We start from the raw sequence: 18,490 nt of genomic DNA on the forward strand, positions 1-18,490 counted from the left end.
CATGGGCTGGTATCAGACAGAAGTAAGACCTGATGGTACAGTCAAACAGCAGCTGCTGCCTTGTGAGACAGAGAGGCTCTGGTCACACAAGATTACACCTAAATACTGCTGTAGAATTGCTCCTTCAAGAATTCTTGCAGCTCCAAACTCAGATTATTTTTTTAAGTCAACACAATTCAAAAGAAATAAAATCCAAATTCTGATACAAAGTTTAATTAGGAAAAAAACCTCCAGGAGCCTTTATTTTAAATCACACCATAGAACCTGAAGAGCACATTCTAAAATGAACTCAACAGCTTGACTAAGCAATGTGTTTAACAAACCCAGTGGCATCTCAAACACTGTGAGTACGGTTTTATTTCTAGTGTACATTAATTGGGACCAATTTAAAGAGCAAAAAGTTAATTCTATGACTTCCATACTCCCTCCCCCCCACCAAGTTCCTGAATGCCCAAATATATAAACCCCCAAATATCAGGCAAGTAGTTTCCAAGCAAGAGAAACTCAGAAGTGCTTTCAGTGGAATGATAACAATTCTACACAGCAACTAATCCCCTCTGGAGAAATGGCAAGTTTACCAAATCAGCTATTGTGCTCAGAAGCCCAAGCAGGGAGCCAGATACGAATTAGGGCTACAAAACTGACATGAATTTGACAGAATTCAGTACAGCAGAAAACCAAACACACAAAGTGCAATTCATGTAGAAAGAACACCAAATTAAACACTACATCACTTCATTATCAATTTCTCTCCCTCCTGCAGTCCTACTTTCAGCTTGAGATACAAAAGGTAGCAAGACTGTTTACCAAGAAGAAACATATTTATCCATGAAAAATAATCAAGAATATTTACCTAAAATCAGAAAGACAGGCAATAAAACCAGTTTCCATTGCTGTTTTCCCTTGTAGCTCCAAACAGTCTGAGAAGCAGAAGCACAAGTAGCCATGCTAGTCTCAATTTTCTGACTTAACAGAGAGCTGAAGTTTTCATCTTTTATAATACAGAAGGTCCTTTCAGCCCCATGCAAACATACTATTTAAAACAGTCAAATAGAAATGCAGCCACACAGCAGAAATGAAGAACAGCAAGCCCACTGTAAGGAACCTTCTGCTGACGGGTAAAGAAAAGCAAACGCACACGTTAGAGAGCACAAAAAGTTATTTATCCACTTCCACCTTTCCCCCCACTCCTTTCTGCTCCTACCAGGCCACTAACAAGGCTGCCTAGCACAGAGCAGAACACTCAGGCTTCTGAAAGTCTGGTGATCAATGTGGACTTCACAAATTCATAGACTCATTAAGGTTGGAAAAGGCTTCTGAGATCACTGAATCCAATTGTTAACCCAGCACTGCTGTCTTCACCACTAAAACCTGGCCCCAAATGCCACATCCACACATTTTCCTTCACATCAGTCTGCAGTTCCCCTGACACAACGTCAGGCAATTTCCTCTTGTCCTGCTGCTTGATGGGACTGGGAGAAGAGACTGATTGGCACCTGGTCACAGCCTCCTTTCAGGAGGTTGTAGAGAGACAAGATCCCCCTGAGCCTCCTTTTGTCCAGGTTAAACACCCCAGCTCCGAGCTCTTCCTCTAGCTGCTCTCTCCCTGAAAAAATGAAAGCTAGAACAGGAGTACTGTACAGAAGAACAAGCCAAAAGAGGCAGGAATTCTTGAAAATAACAGAGGAGGAGGGGGAAAGGTGAAGAAACAATCTGAAAAAAATGTGAAAAACAATCTGGAAAAAGCAGCTAAGGCACACATGGGCTAAAGAGCACATCCTGCAGGAGGTGCAGTATATCTGAAGGTATACCAGCAGTACAGCAGCACTTCAGTGAACCTGAAGGTAAACTGCCAGTAGAAAAATGAAGCAACCTGAGCACAGTGCTCTGTCATCCTGTGACCCTGGGTATGACCCTGCAAGTCCCAGGTGTGGTCCCTGCAAACCCCACCCTCACCCCCGAGCAGCATCCCCCGGGATCAGTTTTAGAGCTCTGCCTTGGACTGCAAATGCACATTTGGGTATTAATGAAGTTCAAATGCGCCTGTGTGACACACAACCCACCTTCCTCATTTTCTGCTTTTGCATTGCTAAATAAAGGCTTTGAGAGGCTCAAAGGTAAGACCTGTATTAACAGCAAGGGCCTTCATCCATAATGCATAAGGCCACAATCACTAATGTGCTGTATGTGAATGGTGAGTAATCACACAAACAAAAAAAGGCTTATTAACCTCACACTGGTCAAACTATCAAGCACTATTCTAAAAAATAACCATAGAGGTCTTTTGAAAGGCTTTCTAAGCCTGTGAACACAAGTTTCTAACTTTAGATTTAGTATTTATATAAAATATAAATGGCGCTGCTAAACTTTTACAGTCCTAAATTTTCACTGGCTTTTACTTTATTAGAATGTGCAGCTTAATTAACAAACAAACCCCAGGATTTTTTACTTTAAATCAAACCTCTTGCCCTACAGAACTTGAAGAGGAATTTTTTTTTTAATGTAACATCTGTCCACACTGAACCTACAAAGAAGTAACAATCCTCAGTGTCTTTTCAGTCTCAATCCCTTAACTACTTTTTTCACCACAACTCTCCTTCCCCAAGCATTTGCCCTTCCATTTTCTCCACTCTTTTTGTGTGCCCTGCCTGCTGAGGAGCAGGGGCAAAAGGGGTCCCTCAAGCACAGAGGGGCTCATGGGCAGCCACAGCCCTCTCTGCACTACAGAACAGGCTCTGAGCTTCAAGGTTTTCTTCCCACAGTGCTGCTAAATTCTCTGAGCACAGTTACAAAGGAGAAAAAAAAAAAGAGTGAAGGGAGCTATGGGGGAGGTGGGTAACAGAGAGAAAAACAGTGGGGAATGGAGGAGGGCACACACTTAAATTTAACCTGGAATAGCAACAATGAAATGCTCTGCTTTAACAAACCTGAGAAGACAAAGAAGGCTCCTTGGGGTGCAATTTCTCCCCAATATTTCAACCTAACAGCTGTGTGCATTCCAAGGTGACACAGGTACAACCCTCAGAGCGCAGCTGTGACAGGGCAGCGGAGGGGAGCCCTTCCCTCCTTACACACCTGAAATCCTACCTGCCCAAACTCTGACAATGGGTGATCCAACACAGTCATCAGCCTCAGCAGGGAACAGGGCAGGAACTCCCAAACTCATAAGATTGACTAAGCAGCCAAATGGGAGCAAGCAGAGACTACAGATCCCCCCTGAGTTTCCAGCAGTTTGCAAACACTCAGCACCAGCGGTGAGTTATGGGCTGACATGTGCCCAGACACATACACCTATTTAACCCACTCAATTTTGGGACTGCTGCTGCTGGTTTTCCCTCTGTAAAAGAAATCATAGTAATTTAGAGACTTTTCAAGCAGTCTTACAGCACAGTTCTACTGCCAGCAGCCTACATGTCACGTTCTAGGACAAACTTAAAAAAATATTCACAAAGAGTACTTAGGTGTAGCAAGCAAGCAGCAGATATCATTGAATAAATATTCTTTTCATGGCAGTGTTTCTAATCTAAAGTGCTGAAAAATGCTTGCCACAGCAGCCTTGAGCACCTGCACTTCATACTGCAGAGCCACACATCTGCCATGGCCTTCAGCACAGCACATTTTGACACCAGAAATTAAAATCCACTAGAACAGTTCTATTGATCCTATCAAATAAACATGGACATCTCCCTTCCTACAGCAAAAAAACCAATTACTTTGGAAGACCATGAGGAATGCTGCAGCAGACTTGTGAAACAGAGCATCATATTTCAAATTCTTACAGAGAAATTTTAACTTGTCATGAGAAATTGATTAAATTCACATAGTTGGGTGGATGAGGAGAGTGTGTGTCCATTTCAGTGCACTCATCTTTGTTGGGTAAATTTCTGGATTACTTGAGTCAATATCAGAAAAATGCTGCTTTTAAAATTCTGTTAAGTGCTATGTTTATATTTCCTCATGTAGTTCCTCAAACATCTTCAGTTTCATAGTGACCACACAGAATTAACAGTCCCATTTCCTCCCCCAATTACTTCTTGTGATTTAATCAAGAAAAGAGGTGGACTTCCCTTTTCTTTTAGCCTTGCAGACCCAGTCACCACGGAGCCTGAAGCACCAGGTCCCTTCCTACCTTTCTCCTGGAGAATTCAGCTACAGCCACTCTCCATCCAAAACATGCTGGAGACGGGAGCAGGGCAGCCAACATAAGGAACCACCCTCCTCCAACTGCAAAAATCCCCACAGGCTACTTCCCACAGGGGAAATTTGAAATAAAAATGCTGTTTCTCTGTTCAAAGTATAGGAAATGTAAGTTTTCTGAAGCATCCTGTATATCCTAGGTTCACTGACAGAAAATGGGAACTCAGGGAATTTAGGAGGCTGCAGATGGAGCTCAGCTAACCCAGTGGAAGTCAGATCTGATGAAGGGGGAAGGAGCGTGAGCTCTAGAGTATTTAGATTTTTAATGTTTTGGAGAAAATCACAGACATTAGGACATAAGGAAAAAAAACTTAAAGACTTAACACTGCTCTCCTGCCACATACAAACAAAATGGAAGCCTACACACACACCCCAGCATGAGTTTTCTCACCACAGTCCCTGCTTTCTCCCCAGAATAATAATACAACTGCAGCTACAACTTGTTAGTGCATCTTAGTTTTTCTAATCAATCCTGATGTCATTTTCTTACATGAAATGCAACCAAAAGCTTATTCTTCAGTCTAATGCCACCTGAGTTTTCAGCCTTCTTAGTTTTCAGATCCCTAAAGTTTTCCACTGGAGATGCAAATGTTCCTATGGACAACTGAGAGCTACTATAAATAGGCTGCTCTCCTCATCTGCTTTTCACAGAATTGGACAGAAATAGACAACCCTCCTACCCCTTCCCAGGAGTGGGGCAAAGCCTACTTGAATGCCTATTTTCTGCCTCACAAGCTGTGAACCTCCTTTAAAGGTTTTCCTCATTTTGGGGCAATTGCCCAAAGCAGCCCTTGCCCATGGAGCCACAGCTCACAGGGACTGACCCAGGGCCTTATTCCATATCAGAGTCAGGGCAAAAAAACCGATTTCAGTACTTGTGTGTTCATGTTCAAAGGTAAAATAGAGTAACTACACACAACCATCATGCCTGGTAGCTTACCAGCTTTAAACACCAGTACTGCAGAGAACAGGTTTCTTATTTCCAGCTGCATGGCTAGCAGATTTTCTTTACAAGGTCACAATCCAACATACATGAGGAAAATAAATATGTTAAGAAAATCCTTTTTGCACCAAACACAACATGGCAGGCCTTGTACTCTTGTGTTTGAAACCTAATTTAAGCAGATACATTAAATTATACAATGTGTGCTTGCATTTATTAAGTCCAGATGTGGCTTTGAAAAGAGCTTTATCGTTTCAGGGGTTTCCCCCCGCCCCCCATTGTTTTTCACTGGACAATTCAGAAGGGCATATGGCACTGCTTAAACAGCTTCCAGGATTTTCAGCCTGACAGCAATAACACAGCAATGCTGACTGCAAATCTGAGCCTTTTCAAGCTCTAGAGATGACAATCATTTTCCACTTCTTCTCCCAAAGTGAAAAATTACTTGCTGTATTTTATCATATTTTCCTACTACACTGAAACTCTACATGTAATGTTCACCACCAAATAGATTTATATTTTCATCAATTTAATATACTAATCCCTTTAAAATAAATACACATGCATGCTAAAGCTTTTCTTTCCCAGCATGTCACTAATTACCCCATTGCTTGGCTCTGCACCCGCTCCGGGGGGAGTGGGGGAGGTTCCTATGAGACACCCAGACAAGCAGATGGATTTGCTGCTCTATAAACACATTGCTCAAGTCACATCTTGCTCCTTCTCCAGGTTGTTCAGTGACAAGATGCAAAAGGAGCCCAGCAGTGCTTGCAATGACACAGTTATGTCAGTCCTGGGCCACCACAGCCCCAGTGGGACTCCCAGGTGAGAAGGGCAATAAACCACCAGGCTCTGGAGAAGTCCCTCCTATTGCTGAGAGCTGCCACATCTCATCATGCTGTGGGAAGACTTCAACTGTGCCAAATCAGTGTCCTGAGGGCCACCAAACAAGGCTTAAATACACAAAGACTAAAGAGGGGGGAATTATGGCCTGAGCACGATTTTTATAAATACAGTAGATACAGCCACTGCTGCTTATCCAACAAGGTCCATGAGTACTGCAGGAAGATTTTAAAGCACTGTCCTGCTTCTGTCTACAGAACTGAGCACCAGCTAAATGAACTAATCCGACTGAATTGTCCTGGAACAGATTTTCCAAACAGCTTTTATCAGCTGTGTTCAGAAACACTTGGCAACTCTTCCCATTTCCATAGTATTGTCCCAAAATAAAGATCAACTGCTCTACACTGATATACACTGCACTGAGTCCCTCTGCCATCCTTTTCCAGGGGGTGGGGACCTTGGCTTTTAGTTTGGGGTTTGCTAGGTTTTTTCTTTCCTTTTGTCCTGTATGATTCCCACAAATACTGGAGTGGGAAGCTGTGCAGCAGCAATTGCAACATGACTGAAAAAAGGATGCTTGGCAGATTTCACACATGAACTGAGCACCAACACAGCAGCCAAGAATATTCAGCACAGCAGAAGAACACACAGCAAAAAGTATTTTCTCAGGAACACGGGCTACAAATCCTTCAGGCTTCAGTGATCCTTTCATCTACAGCAGCTGGGCATGATACAAAAATACACCCCATAAAGCAGAGTTCAAGATAGCTCAAGAGTTGCTGCTGTTCTGTTACCCAGCAATCTGCTGCTGACATGAGCTCTCCACAGCTGAAGCCCTGTGAGTGCTCCCTGCACACAGGACAAGCATGCACTTCTCCTTTCTACCATCCTAGATGCCTCTTTTCCTTAGGGTTCTCCCCAAACTCACAAGGGGGAGACTCAGTCTCCTCAGACTCATCCCAAAATACTCACAATGTCTTTTGACATTCAAGTCAAGTGTCATTAGGATATGTGCTGGAACATCCAGAATCCCAAAATACACAGGGAAAACAAAGAAATAAAGAGACTTAAAACCACACCTTAGTTCTACCCACCACATCTTCACAAGTACTGCTCCCCTGGTGTCAAAACACCAAGGCAGCAGCTTCTGGGCTGCAACAAACTACATCAGCTCACTAGTAAAGGCACCTTCTGATCCTCTCTCCTGACCTGTCCCTGTCCTCCCTGCAGCATCCCTGCCTCACACCTGGCTGGAGGCAGAGACCAAAGCTCTGCCAGCCCAAGGCACGGGGCACTGAGTGCCTCATATGTTAATGGCATCAGTCAGACACAACCCACAGACATCTGGCACCTCTCTACAGCACTGTCCTTCCAAGATAAAAAGCCTTACAAATTCAAATCAATATTTTCACTACTGCATTAAATTAGCACTTTTCTGTTTCACATCTAATCCCAACTGCTTTCTGTCCACAAAGAGACCTACCCAGGGAAGTGATCTCAACACCATATGCCACTGCTTACCCAAGCCAAGCCAGCTCTCTTGTTTGTCCTTGTCAACACCAGGCCAAGGCACAGAAAGCTGCCATGGATTTGCCAGCAGCAAACCTCAAAACATATTTAATACAGTAGAACCTGGCAGTTTTTTTGCTGAGGAAGCCTTCCTTGACAGTCATGAATCTCAGGAATTCAGAACAGTGCTCTCTGGATCAGAGAATTATTGGTATCTTTGGGACTCTTGCCATAAAACAGCTTAGGGGAAGACAGTGAATCTTATTTCTTGTCTTCATTCAGCATTAATGTGCACAGTTGGTAAACCCAAAACTACACCACATGTTTCCAGCTCTTTTAATCCAGCCATCTCACAAAAGTAATGAAGAGATCACTTCCATTTTACAAGACTTCATATTTCACTGCAGCAAGTCCACAAAAGCCCCAGTCTTTTAAATACAATCTACTTAGACCCTGCCTCATTTAAAATAAACCACAATGCCATTTAGTACGTACAAGCACTGCTTTTCTCTCAGAATGAGCTTTGAAAAGCCATAAGGGAACTAATTTTGGGAACAGAGATTACTCTTATTAGAAAAAACAAAAAGCAATAAAAAACTGCCTCTAGGCATTAAAATCTTCAAAATCAGTACAGTTTGAGACACTTTATTAATCACAGAAACTCCACATGCCCAAGAACACACAATAAATTTTTCAAAAATCTTTACAGTCAAGTGACAAGACACTTTGGATTAAGTCAGTCTCTATATCATTTCAGCAATGATATTCCTGCAAAAGCACAGATAAAAGAACAAATCTGCCTGAAAGATAACTCACAAGAGAAAAATTAAAAGGGCTAAGGAGAAACATGAACAACTGTATGAAGCATATTAAGTATCTCTCTTTCAGATACACACAGTGGAACCAGCACATCCATAAACCCCAATGGTTTTCATTTGCAGCAGCACAGTGGGGATTAAGGCAAGAACAAAGGACAGCTCAGAGAAACAAACCTATCATCAAACATGAAGTTTAAGTAGCCCTCCATGCTTCTCAGAAGACTGCACATGGCCTAGAAAAAGGAAAAGCACAACTGCATTATACCCAGTGGCATTAAGGTCTTGGTACTGTCCTGTTAAAACTCTGTTCACTGAACAAGGAGAGAAGGGAAATTTGAGTCAGAACATTCTCTGATGGAGATGCAGAACCCAAATCTCAAACAAAGGACAGCAAATTGATGAACTCATTTCCAATTAATAGATAACATTGTCCTAAAAGGCCTGGTAAAAGTAAAGTAAGAGACATAAAGCTAATAAAGTGTGAATGATTGTGAATTCTCAGAAAACTGTTCAAAAATCAGAGTGGTCAGCAAAAGATTATCAAAAGGCTCCTACTAAAACAAAGAGTGACAGGGCTGTGTTTGCCTTCTCAGCTTAAGACACCCAGGTTTTGTTTTGATGCCATCATCTCTGTAACATGAGTAAAACAGAAGTACAAGGGAAGACAGCCCTGTAGCAAGGGGATGAGCAGCTGAGACATGTCTTATGGAAAGAGCAAACTTCTGGGATCAGAATCACTGCCCAGAGCCCAGCCAGCCCCAGCAGAACACCCAGCAGGGAGGGCAGAACCAGACACAGGTGAGCTCTGCCCTGGCTGCCTCACCCACAGGTGAGCAAAGCCCAGAGCCCTTCTCCCAGAGAGCCCTGGCAGTCAGGGCTGGGGATTGGGCCCCACTCTGCATTCTGCTACCCTGGAAACCCCAAACAAGAGCCAGAATGCAAACCCCACACTGCATTCTGCTATCCTGAAAACCCCAAACAAGAGCCAGAATGCAAACCCCACTCTGCATTCTGCTATCCTGAAAACCCCAAACAAGAGCCAGAATGCAAACCCCACTCTGCATTCTGCTATCCTGAAAACCCCAAACAAGAGCCAGAATGCAAACCCCACACTGCCATCAGTTATCCTGGAAAACCCAAACAAGAGCCAGAGTGCAAACCCCACAGAGAGAGGCCATGCTCCTGGGAGAACTGAGGCTTTCCACTGTGCAGATTTCACCTGTGTGAGCTAAGCCTGACTCACCATTTATACAGAATGGAACAGCTGCACATTAGGAACAATATTCTCTTTTTGCTATTTCTACAAACAAAATAGGGTGAAAATCCAAACTTAAAGACAATGTTTCAGTTGTTAAAACATAGTTTAGCCCAGTATACAAGTAACATGCAAAAATCCTAGGAATAATTTAATTTTATTTAAAAGACAAACATGCCATTCTAAACACGCCTGCAGTGACCTATAAGGCAGCCAGACTCTGCTTTCAAGAGTTGTGAAAAAGGAATTGCAGAGAACTGGTTTAATGACAAAACAGAATTTGCTAATATATAAATAAATAAATCACCTGACCTACGACTAGAGAATCAACTCTACAGCAGCCTTCAAACATGTGCCTTAACACTTCATATTAATTCTGCTGAAATACAGTCCAACTAACCACCATGGGTGAAGTCAGAATATGTAGTTAAATAAGAATTATGAAGTTCTGTAGCCTGACCAGTAACTTCTGTTGGTCAAGTCCTGTCTCAAGTGATTTAAACTGACCTATATTTAAAGCAACTGCTTTGAAATGATTGCTCTATTTTTGCAGGAGAAAGTAAGACTGCCCCACAGTATCATTCTCAAGCATTTATCATGTCTCCTTTCCCTTCAGGGGTTCATTTTGGGGACTGATGCATTATAGCACTACTTTTGAAAAATCACAAAACAGTTATTTAAAACTCTAGTTACAACCACAAAAAGGATCTTTAACAAAAATCTCTGCATTTACAGTTAGCTCTCTTAATTTGTTGCTAAAATACACAGAGCCTTGGAGTTATTATTTGTGGGTTGTTTTTCCCTTTAATCTTAAATTCAGATTAAATTAGCACTTCTGAAGAGCAAAACCCAGAAAGACTTCTCATGAGTGGAAAATTTGCCATGCTTATGAGCTTGAAGGCAAAATTCATGAAGGGAGATATCTGTTCTCCTTTTAATTTCATATGCTGGTAACACATGACAAAAACAAGTTCTCTACATCAAGAATTCTAAAGCTGTGGCTTTTTAAATATAGTTACTTGGATATTCCAGCAAAATGCAATCCCCACCTGAGCAGCCACTGCCCCAGGGCTCTGCCTCCCAGCAGGGGCTGCAGGAAGCCTTGGTGAGGATCTCAGGCTAAACCCCAAACACCTCAGTGCTGAATATGATGCTGTCCTCATCACGTAAGAGCTGCTGGCAAAGCTCAAGCCAACAAAATAAAGCTCTTCTGCCTTTCTGTGTGGAAAATCCCAATTTCTGTTTCCTGTGACTCATCTTTAAAACCAAAACCTCCAGTGTGAAGCCAAATGACAAAGTAGAGGGAAATTATTACTGGAACAGCAAAATGTCACTTCCAGACATGCTGATACACCAACACCCAAGCATGACCCATCGAGCCAGAGAAAGTAGTTTTTAAAAACCTCCAAAAACCCATAAAACAGCTCTCCACACTTTACACGGGAACCAGCACCCTGCTGGGACAGTGGCCAACATCCTAAAAAGCAGTGGCAGACACCAAAATTCTTTTTTATCAAAAGGCAAGCCTAAGCCACTGATAAAAGTATCCAAGTATGTAGGAAAACAAACTCTAAACCAGAAGAGGAGCACCATGGGCAAGAGCTGTCTGAGAGCCAGAGCCCTCAGAAGGACAGTCTGGAATGGATGTCAGCCACAAGGTTATAAAAAACAGCCCTGTAAAAAGGGATGCTTTCCCACTATCATTTTAGTCCTCTTCTTTTGACTGTTACTTTTTTTCCTTAGGCTTTAAGTAAATAGGAAAATTTTTTTAAAAAAGTATTTACTTCATGGAAAAATTAATTTACATGCCTTTGATTACAGAATAAGAAAATCATTGTCAAGCAAATTTTACAGAATGTACACATGGCATGCTAACAGACAGCTTTTAAATTGCCTTTCCATTTGGTTCAGCCAAGGTTTATTCAAGGAGACCCACGTTGAGGCTTCTGCTGCCAGTCACAGATGTTTCTAATGAATGTAATGAAAGGCCTGTGTTTGCCCAGTAATTGGGTTCTCAGGTACCAATCTTTGGAGCAAAAAGAAAGCTGTTCTTCACACCTCCTTGTAAACTCCTGTTCCTGAGCTGACCTAAGGGCTAACCAATGCAATGAACATCGACAGGGTCGTAAATTCTGTCTTATCTCCTTAGTTTGAGGCTGCAGACCCACAGCTGGATTCTGACACATCCTTTGGATGCAGGTGCACTGCCATCCTCTGTCCCTGAACTGCAAGAGTTGCCCCCAGACACTGCAACCTCTTCTTTTGCAAAAAAAGAATGAAGTATCCCTACATACATTCTCTGTTTGTACAGAAGGAAACTGCCCAGTTTTAGTCAACAGCACTATAGATAATATTTACAGAGACAAAAATACACAGTCTAGAACAGCTCATCTTTCCATTCTGCAGTTTTTCTGACAAAGTGAAACACTGAAAACTCTAGATAAAAACAACATAATTACATTTTAGAACAGCCTTAACTGACAAGTCTATCAAAACCAGCTCTCCTTTTGTCTTTAATGCTGAAGTTTTAAATTGTTTTACAACCATGCCCATTTACATAAACAAAGAGGAGGAAAATAAAAACACATGTGGACTAATAAACACTATATAAGAAAAATACTTCTCCACTCTTTTCTGTAGATCTGGCCCCAGACATAAAACAAGAGAGAAACAATGACAATCCCTAATAAAACTTTAATCTGCCAGTCATATTTGGTTTGGAAGTCAACCAGTTTCCCAACCCAATGGGCTTCCCAAACAAAAATGTTCCATTGATATAACTATCCATTAGAAACATCAGAGCATTTTTCTAGCCAGCACTGGAACATTTCTTTCATGTTAACTTTTAACACTGTCATTTTCCTATACTATGTAAAAATTCAAACATGTACAAAATCCAGTGGCACTTGCCATTAGAGAGAGGTTCCCTCTATTGCTGATTGCTCCAGGTTTAACTCTGTACAATGCATTAATAGCAAAACTGAATTTGAGGGCACATCTGGCCCCAGCCTTTTATTTTGAAGTCCAGGCCACACAATTATAGTAAAGATGCCTAGAACTGTTAAGGCTTGTACCTTTTCAGCAAGTATAAACTCCTTGTTAAAAGTCTTCTGTGTGCCTACTACAAATGGTAACAAAATCTGACAAAACTATGAATAGGTATTAAAATATCCCAGTAAATTTTCAGATGGGTCTCAAATGCATTTCTCCCATCATTCACCAGAAATGTTCAGGAAAAAAAAAAGTGGCATTATTTATCTCAATAAATACACAAAACTTGAAAACAGTAGGACTTCCTGAAGCCAGTTCCCCTACCCTACTGCTCCTTGTGAAATTCCCAGGAAAGCAGAGAGCCCCATGGGCATGCAAAGCTCAACACAGCCCCTGGGCCTTTTGCTCCCGTTCAAGGACATCAAGAGCAGAACCAGCCAAGTGCCCCATTGCCCAAAATGTACAGAACAGAGGGTCCTGGCAGGAAGGATTGTGTCTCGCAAGACCCACAGCATCACATCACCTTGAAGAATGACTACTACAGTTTAAAAGGAGTCCCCATCTGTGCAGCAATCTGCCTACATGTCTCCTTCTAGCCAGGATGAGGAGATGAAGATGCAGCTGGCATTTGATGCAGCCAGCCAAGCCAGCACACACATGTGACAAACATAAACCAGCACACACATGTGACAAACATAAACCAGCTGCTCCACCCTGGGACAGAGCTGAGGGCAGCTCCTGACCTGAGTCCTGGCCAGCTGCTCCATGTCCATCCTCTGAGACTGCTGGTGGGAGAGAACACCTCCAGCTCTCAGAGCTGTTCACAGAGCCTTTGGGGGAAGCTTTCTCCATCATCTACCCTGTGTTGAGCTGTTAGTATCCACAGAAAGCACCAGCCTTGTGGTGAAAATAGCACAGGAAAGCAGACTATAGAACTCAGAAACCACAAGAGAAAAGAAAGGGAGCAAGAACAACCAAACATCACAACAGGGGACAGAGTTTTTTATCAATCCTGGGCTCACCCCCAGCTACCAACACGGAAGATTCTGAGGTCCTACCCTGGTTGTTTTCCCCAGCATTTTTCTCCTTGTGTCTGAACTCGAGATGTGACAACCATTAGCTCTGAAACAAGTGCCTCAGGAGTTTGTCTGACAAGCAAGGACAGACTGACTGGGACCGCTTACATGACCACCACCACCTCCTCCTCAAGGTGGCTGCAGAAATCACTGCTCACAAAGCAGTCCCAGGTCCTTCCCAGCACAGCACATTAAAGTCAACCAGCATCTTTTCTGTTTGACTGGGTGGCAAAGTGCTGCAAGCAACTCCTGAACCCTCCCAGCTGAAGCAGGAGCCAGACTGTGACCTTGTCAGCCAGCCCAGTGTGGGCTGTTTGTAATATTGAGTCCGAAGCTACAGAAAAACAGCTGAGCTTGCCCTTTACTACTCCCTTTGCTTCAGTCAGCTAAAATTCACAAGTCTGGCTTCAAATGCCACAGTTCCACATGTGGATAAGAGGGATAAAATATCAAGCACTTACAGGAGTTATGCTCTGCTCTAAAGAAGAAGTTTGAAAATAGAAGATATGTACCACTTGTATAAGTATACATTTAGTGTTACTGTTTTGCTTTTATAAACAAATTTATCACAGAAAGGAACAGACATTTTCAACATTTCATGCTTAGAAGAGCAGCAGCATATTTTAAAATTACCAGCCCTCCTCCACAAAGCTGTGCACTGCTTGCTAACAGAGATTCACAATCTCACAAAAGCATAAAACATTCATTTCCACTCCAAATGCTTCAGGAGGTACCTCCCTTCTAACAAAACAAAATAAATCAGTGGCTTGGGCATTTTCCTGAGTCTAAATGTATAAACACTCATTTTCATTCCATGAACATAAGCCATATTATCAATCATTTAGGCTGGAAAAGACCTCTAAGATCAACATCAACCATTAACCCAGCACCACTGTGTTCACCACCAAACCATGACCCCAAGTGCCACATCTACATGTCTCTGAAATCCCTCCAGCGATGGTGGCTCTACCACTGCCCTGAGCAGCCTGTTCAATGCCAAACCATCCTTTTGGTGAAGACATTTTTCCTAATACTCAATATAAACCTCCCCTGGCACAACTTGAGACTATTTCCTCTTGTCCTAGGAGAAGAGACTGGTCCCCACCTTGTACAACCTCCTTCTGGGTAGTTGTAGAGAGTGATAAAACCCCCCTGAGCCCCCTTTTCTCCAGGCTAAGCACTCCCAGCTCCCTCAGCCACTCCTCATCAGACTTGTGCTCCACACCCTGCACCAGCTCCACTGGGGAATTGCTCCAGATCTCAGTGTCTGTCTTGTCATGAGGGGCCTGTAGCAGAATGCTCTGCCTAAGTGGGGGTAAAACAGCTCAAACTTTACCCTATTTGCAAAGAAGTTGTAAGTGCTGGATGGAGAAGGAGGGATTCCTGCTAATTTTGGTGTTGAAGAAAGCTGAGACCAGCCAGACTCACCAATCCCAAAGTTCAACAGTTATTCTGAGGATGTGAAAAATCAGTGTTTCCTGAGAGAAACAAGCACTGATGAGGCTGTGACAAAGTTCCTGATAAAACAACAACAAGCACTAGTACTGGTAACTCACCTGAAGCTGCAGGCTGCCCAGCTGGCACAGCTCACCTAGAAGCACAAGGGGATCCTAGAGGGTTTTGGTTTTGCTGTGGAGATGGACTTTGCTCCAAGTTTGGACCAATTGCTCTACATCCTGAAGCTGGCAGAAGTTAAAGTATCAGGCTACCTGGATGTCTTGGCTCCCAGCAGACTGTACTGCAGCTCTCATGGTGTAAAGGTCTCTGTATCAGTGTTGGTATTGGCACTGAGCTCCACCTTGGCTGCCTCCAGCAGCTCACATACTTTTTAAAGCACTTCTCAAACATCCTTATCTCTAGCAGAAATGTTATGTTCTAATTAAGCAGAAAATAATTTTATCTTTAGATGAAATGTGATTCACTCTCCTAAATGCCACTTCCTCATCTCTAAACAAAACTCATTTAGTTAACAATTCAGTTTCATGTTTCGGCTGCAGCTCCTCCAGGACCTTCACCCTATGCACAGTCCATAACCAACCCTACAGCATCAAGGGCAGAGCTCTAAGGAGCCTAAAGGGCAAAACAAGCTGCAACCAGACCCCTGGCTGGCGCCCAGAGGAGCCTGAAAAAGCAATTCAGAGCCACAGGTCCCTTTATGACATGTACATGAGTTTAAGCACACTAAAATAACAACAGAAAACCCCGAAGTTTCTTTCATCTTCTCTCCCTCCCTTTTTTTAAGTTGTCCGTCATGTGCAAAAGACACATTCTAATTCTAATGTAACCTTTTGGGTTTGAGGGTTTTTACACTGGGCAGAAAAAAGCACAGCCCAGAAGGACTGTGCTCAGTGAAACACAATGAAATATGACAAGAACAACAAAGAATGTTATCCTATCCTATGGACTTTACTTTTACTTGCCTTCTAACAGCAACTCACTACATTGCTGTGCATTAATTGGTACAGACCACATTATCACAAAACATGGCTTTACCTAGAAATGTTCTCTCTGCTGCAGCAGGTGACAATCAGGGACAGGGCACACTGCCCATCTCTCATCTGCACTGCCCCTCTGAAGCACAACACAATTTATCTGCTCCTGAACAAACCACCCACTTCTGATGAACCAATCCAACTGCCTGAAGTTCCCTGATGGGAGGGTACAAATCAGGAGAAGTTCCAGCACTCAAACCTCTCACAGCAGTTTACTAAATCCCATCTGGTCTGATGCAATGTAAAATAGGAATTGCAGCAGTTTTCACTCCAGTGTCATTTGCCTACTTTCATGGAAGGATTCAATCACACTCAATTACTTAACTGCAGTACAAAATGCAGATTTATTTTTTTTTAATACCGTAGCCTGCTTTGAACTCTCTAGATTGTATAGATTCCTACACAGCACACAAAACTGTTTCTTACCTTTTTGGAAAACAAACAAACAAAAATCCTTACAAACAAACAAACAAAAAAACCAAAATAAGCCCCAAGTATTTCAATAAAGAAAGAATGCTTAAACAACATGTAGTCATGGCAATTTTTAAACACACCTATAGAGCACCATATGTGGAAAACGAACATGAGGACACTTACAGAACTGCAGGCTGAGGCTCAGAAAGGCTAACAAGGCTGCCAAGGCCAGCAAGAACAGAAAGCGGTTTCGGAAAAGCATTATTATTCACTCTGCTCACTCCTCATGGCTTCATCTTCAGATATCTGTGGTTCCTGCAAACAACAAAATAGAGGCAAATTATATTTCAGATGTGGAAGCACCAGTTATTCTATAAAGGCAAGCACACAAGGCAATTCAAAGTGGCAGCAAAAGAATGGAGAAGTTGCCTTCACCCTAACAATAGGATTAACTGTATTTCCACAACAAAACTTACAGGTAAATGAAAAAGATTTCTGTTTTCCATAAAATTAAGCCTGCTCCTGCTAACACAGGGTTAATACTCACATTCACAATTCTTAAGATAATAAAGAATAATAAAAGCTGTCAGTCCCACTACACAGTAAACAAAATTTAATAAAGCCTCAGCAGTTGTTACTCGTTGCAAAAATAAAAATACAAAAAAAACAAGCCCTCTCCTGAAAACATCCAAACACACTTTTCCTTGCAAAATGACATTCTGAAGAGTACAGAATTTGCTCAAGTGCCCTGTTTTCACAGATGTACGTTCTCCTGTGGAAAACTGCTCTAAATAAGGATTAAGGATGAGAGGGGGTTGCTCTCCCCCCTTACATGCCTTTCTTTTTTCTTTTTTAAAAAAACAGCTGCTCTTCTGTGCAAGAGATGCCTCCTCCTAGCACTGATAGTGTGCTGCAGGAAATTGGTTACTCTTGAAAGAAGATCTTCTGAGATCCCCAGATCCTTTGAACTGAGTTCTGTTTATGACAGAACATTCAAACCTGTTGACAGAAAGTAACTTCTCTTTCCCCTCCACCGTTTCTTTTTGCCCCAGAACTTATTTCGTCACAGAAAGAGGCCTCTCTTTATTTTTCCTGCTTTTGAGAGTGACAAGTCTTACATACAAATGTAATTAATACATATTTGCTTACCAATACTCTTCTGGACTCCAAAAACCAACCATCTTAGATTTTAATCTCTGAGTGTTGATTAAACCACAACCTCAAAATTCTGATTTTTTTTCTACACCACTCTCTTCCCCCACAATTAATTTTCTTGCTGGGATTTTAAAAGGTCTCAGGAATCATTGAACTTATTTTATCCACTGGGCTGGTATTGAAAAGAGTTGTGTGATTGCAGTAAGTGAAATCCATTATACACATACATTTTGCAGGACTGAGGTCTTTCCATCTCAATTTACTTGGACAACTACCTTTACAGCTTTTGGAAACTGTGGAAAAATGGAAAGATCTGGAGATTCTGAGAAGCAAGAAACCAGAGTCATTACAGTATTTTTCCCAAAGGCTAACAGCACCATAAATGGCATGTGCAAGCAGTAATAAAAATAAAGTAAAAAGAGAAAGAGGGGGGAAGTTGGAAGGAACAACTTTTAACACTTCTCAATTTCAAAAAAATTATAGCTCATCCTGGAACATCCTAGTGAAGGGCAGGCAGAAGCAAAACTGAACTACACACTGCAATTCAACAAAGCTGTGAAGGATAGAAGGTAAAAGGATTAGTGTATGTCAAACACCAGGAGAGAATAAAGCAGTTCAAGCAAACAGATGGGACAACAGAAGGAACCACAGGAAAAAGCAAAAAATAGACTTAGCAGGAAGGAGAAGGTAAAATATTTTAAAAAGCTCTCAGGAACAAGAGGTCTTGTGCACAGTCTACACAGATTAATACTGTTGTTGCACAAAATAAAGCTGCCACAAAAAAGAAAAAAATTAAA

The 18,490-nt window shown here is 42.1% G+C and overlaps 1 protein-coding gene across 4 annotated transcripts in view; it reads right to left on the bottom strand.

The window, feature by feature from the left end:
- Positions 1–18,490, bottom strand: part of PXYLP1 (2-phosphoxylose phosphatase 1) — a 48,314-nt gene that overhangs the window by 16,914 nt on the left and 12,910 nt on the right. For 3 of the 4 annotated variants that reach the window (XM_030954515.1, XM_030954517.1, XM_030954516.1), the window contains one exon: positions 16,722–16,853. In XM_030954515.1, coding sequence (XP_030810375.1) covers positions 16,722–16,800 — 79 coding nt within the window. In that variant the 5' untranslated portion in view covers positions 16,801–16,853. Of the gene's footprint in view, positions 1–853; positions 1,010–16,721; positions 16,854–18,490 lie in introns of those variants that run through there. The other variant, XM_030954514.1, reaches the window with a different exon arrangement.

The sequence above is a fragment of the Camarhynchus parvulus genome, chromosome 9 (genome assembly GCF_901933205.1).
Source record: "Camarhynchus parvulus chromosome 9, STF_HiC, whole genome shotgun sequence".
NCBI lineage: Eukaryota > Metazoa > Chordata > Aves > Passeriformes > Thraupidae > Camarhynchus > Camarhynchus parvulus.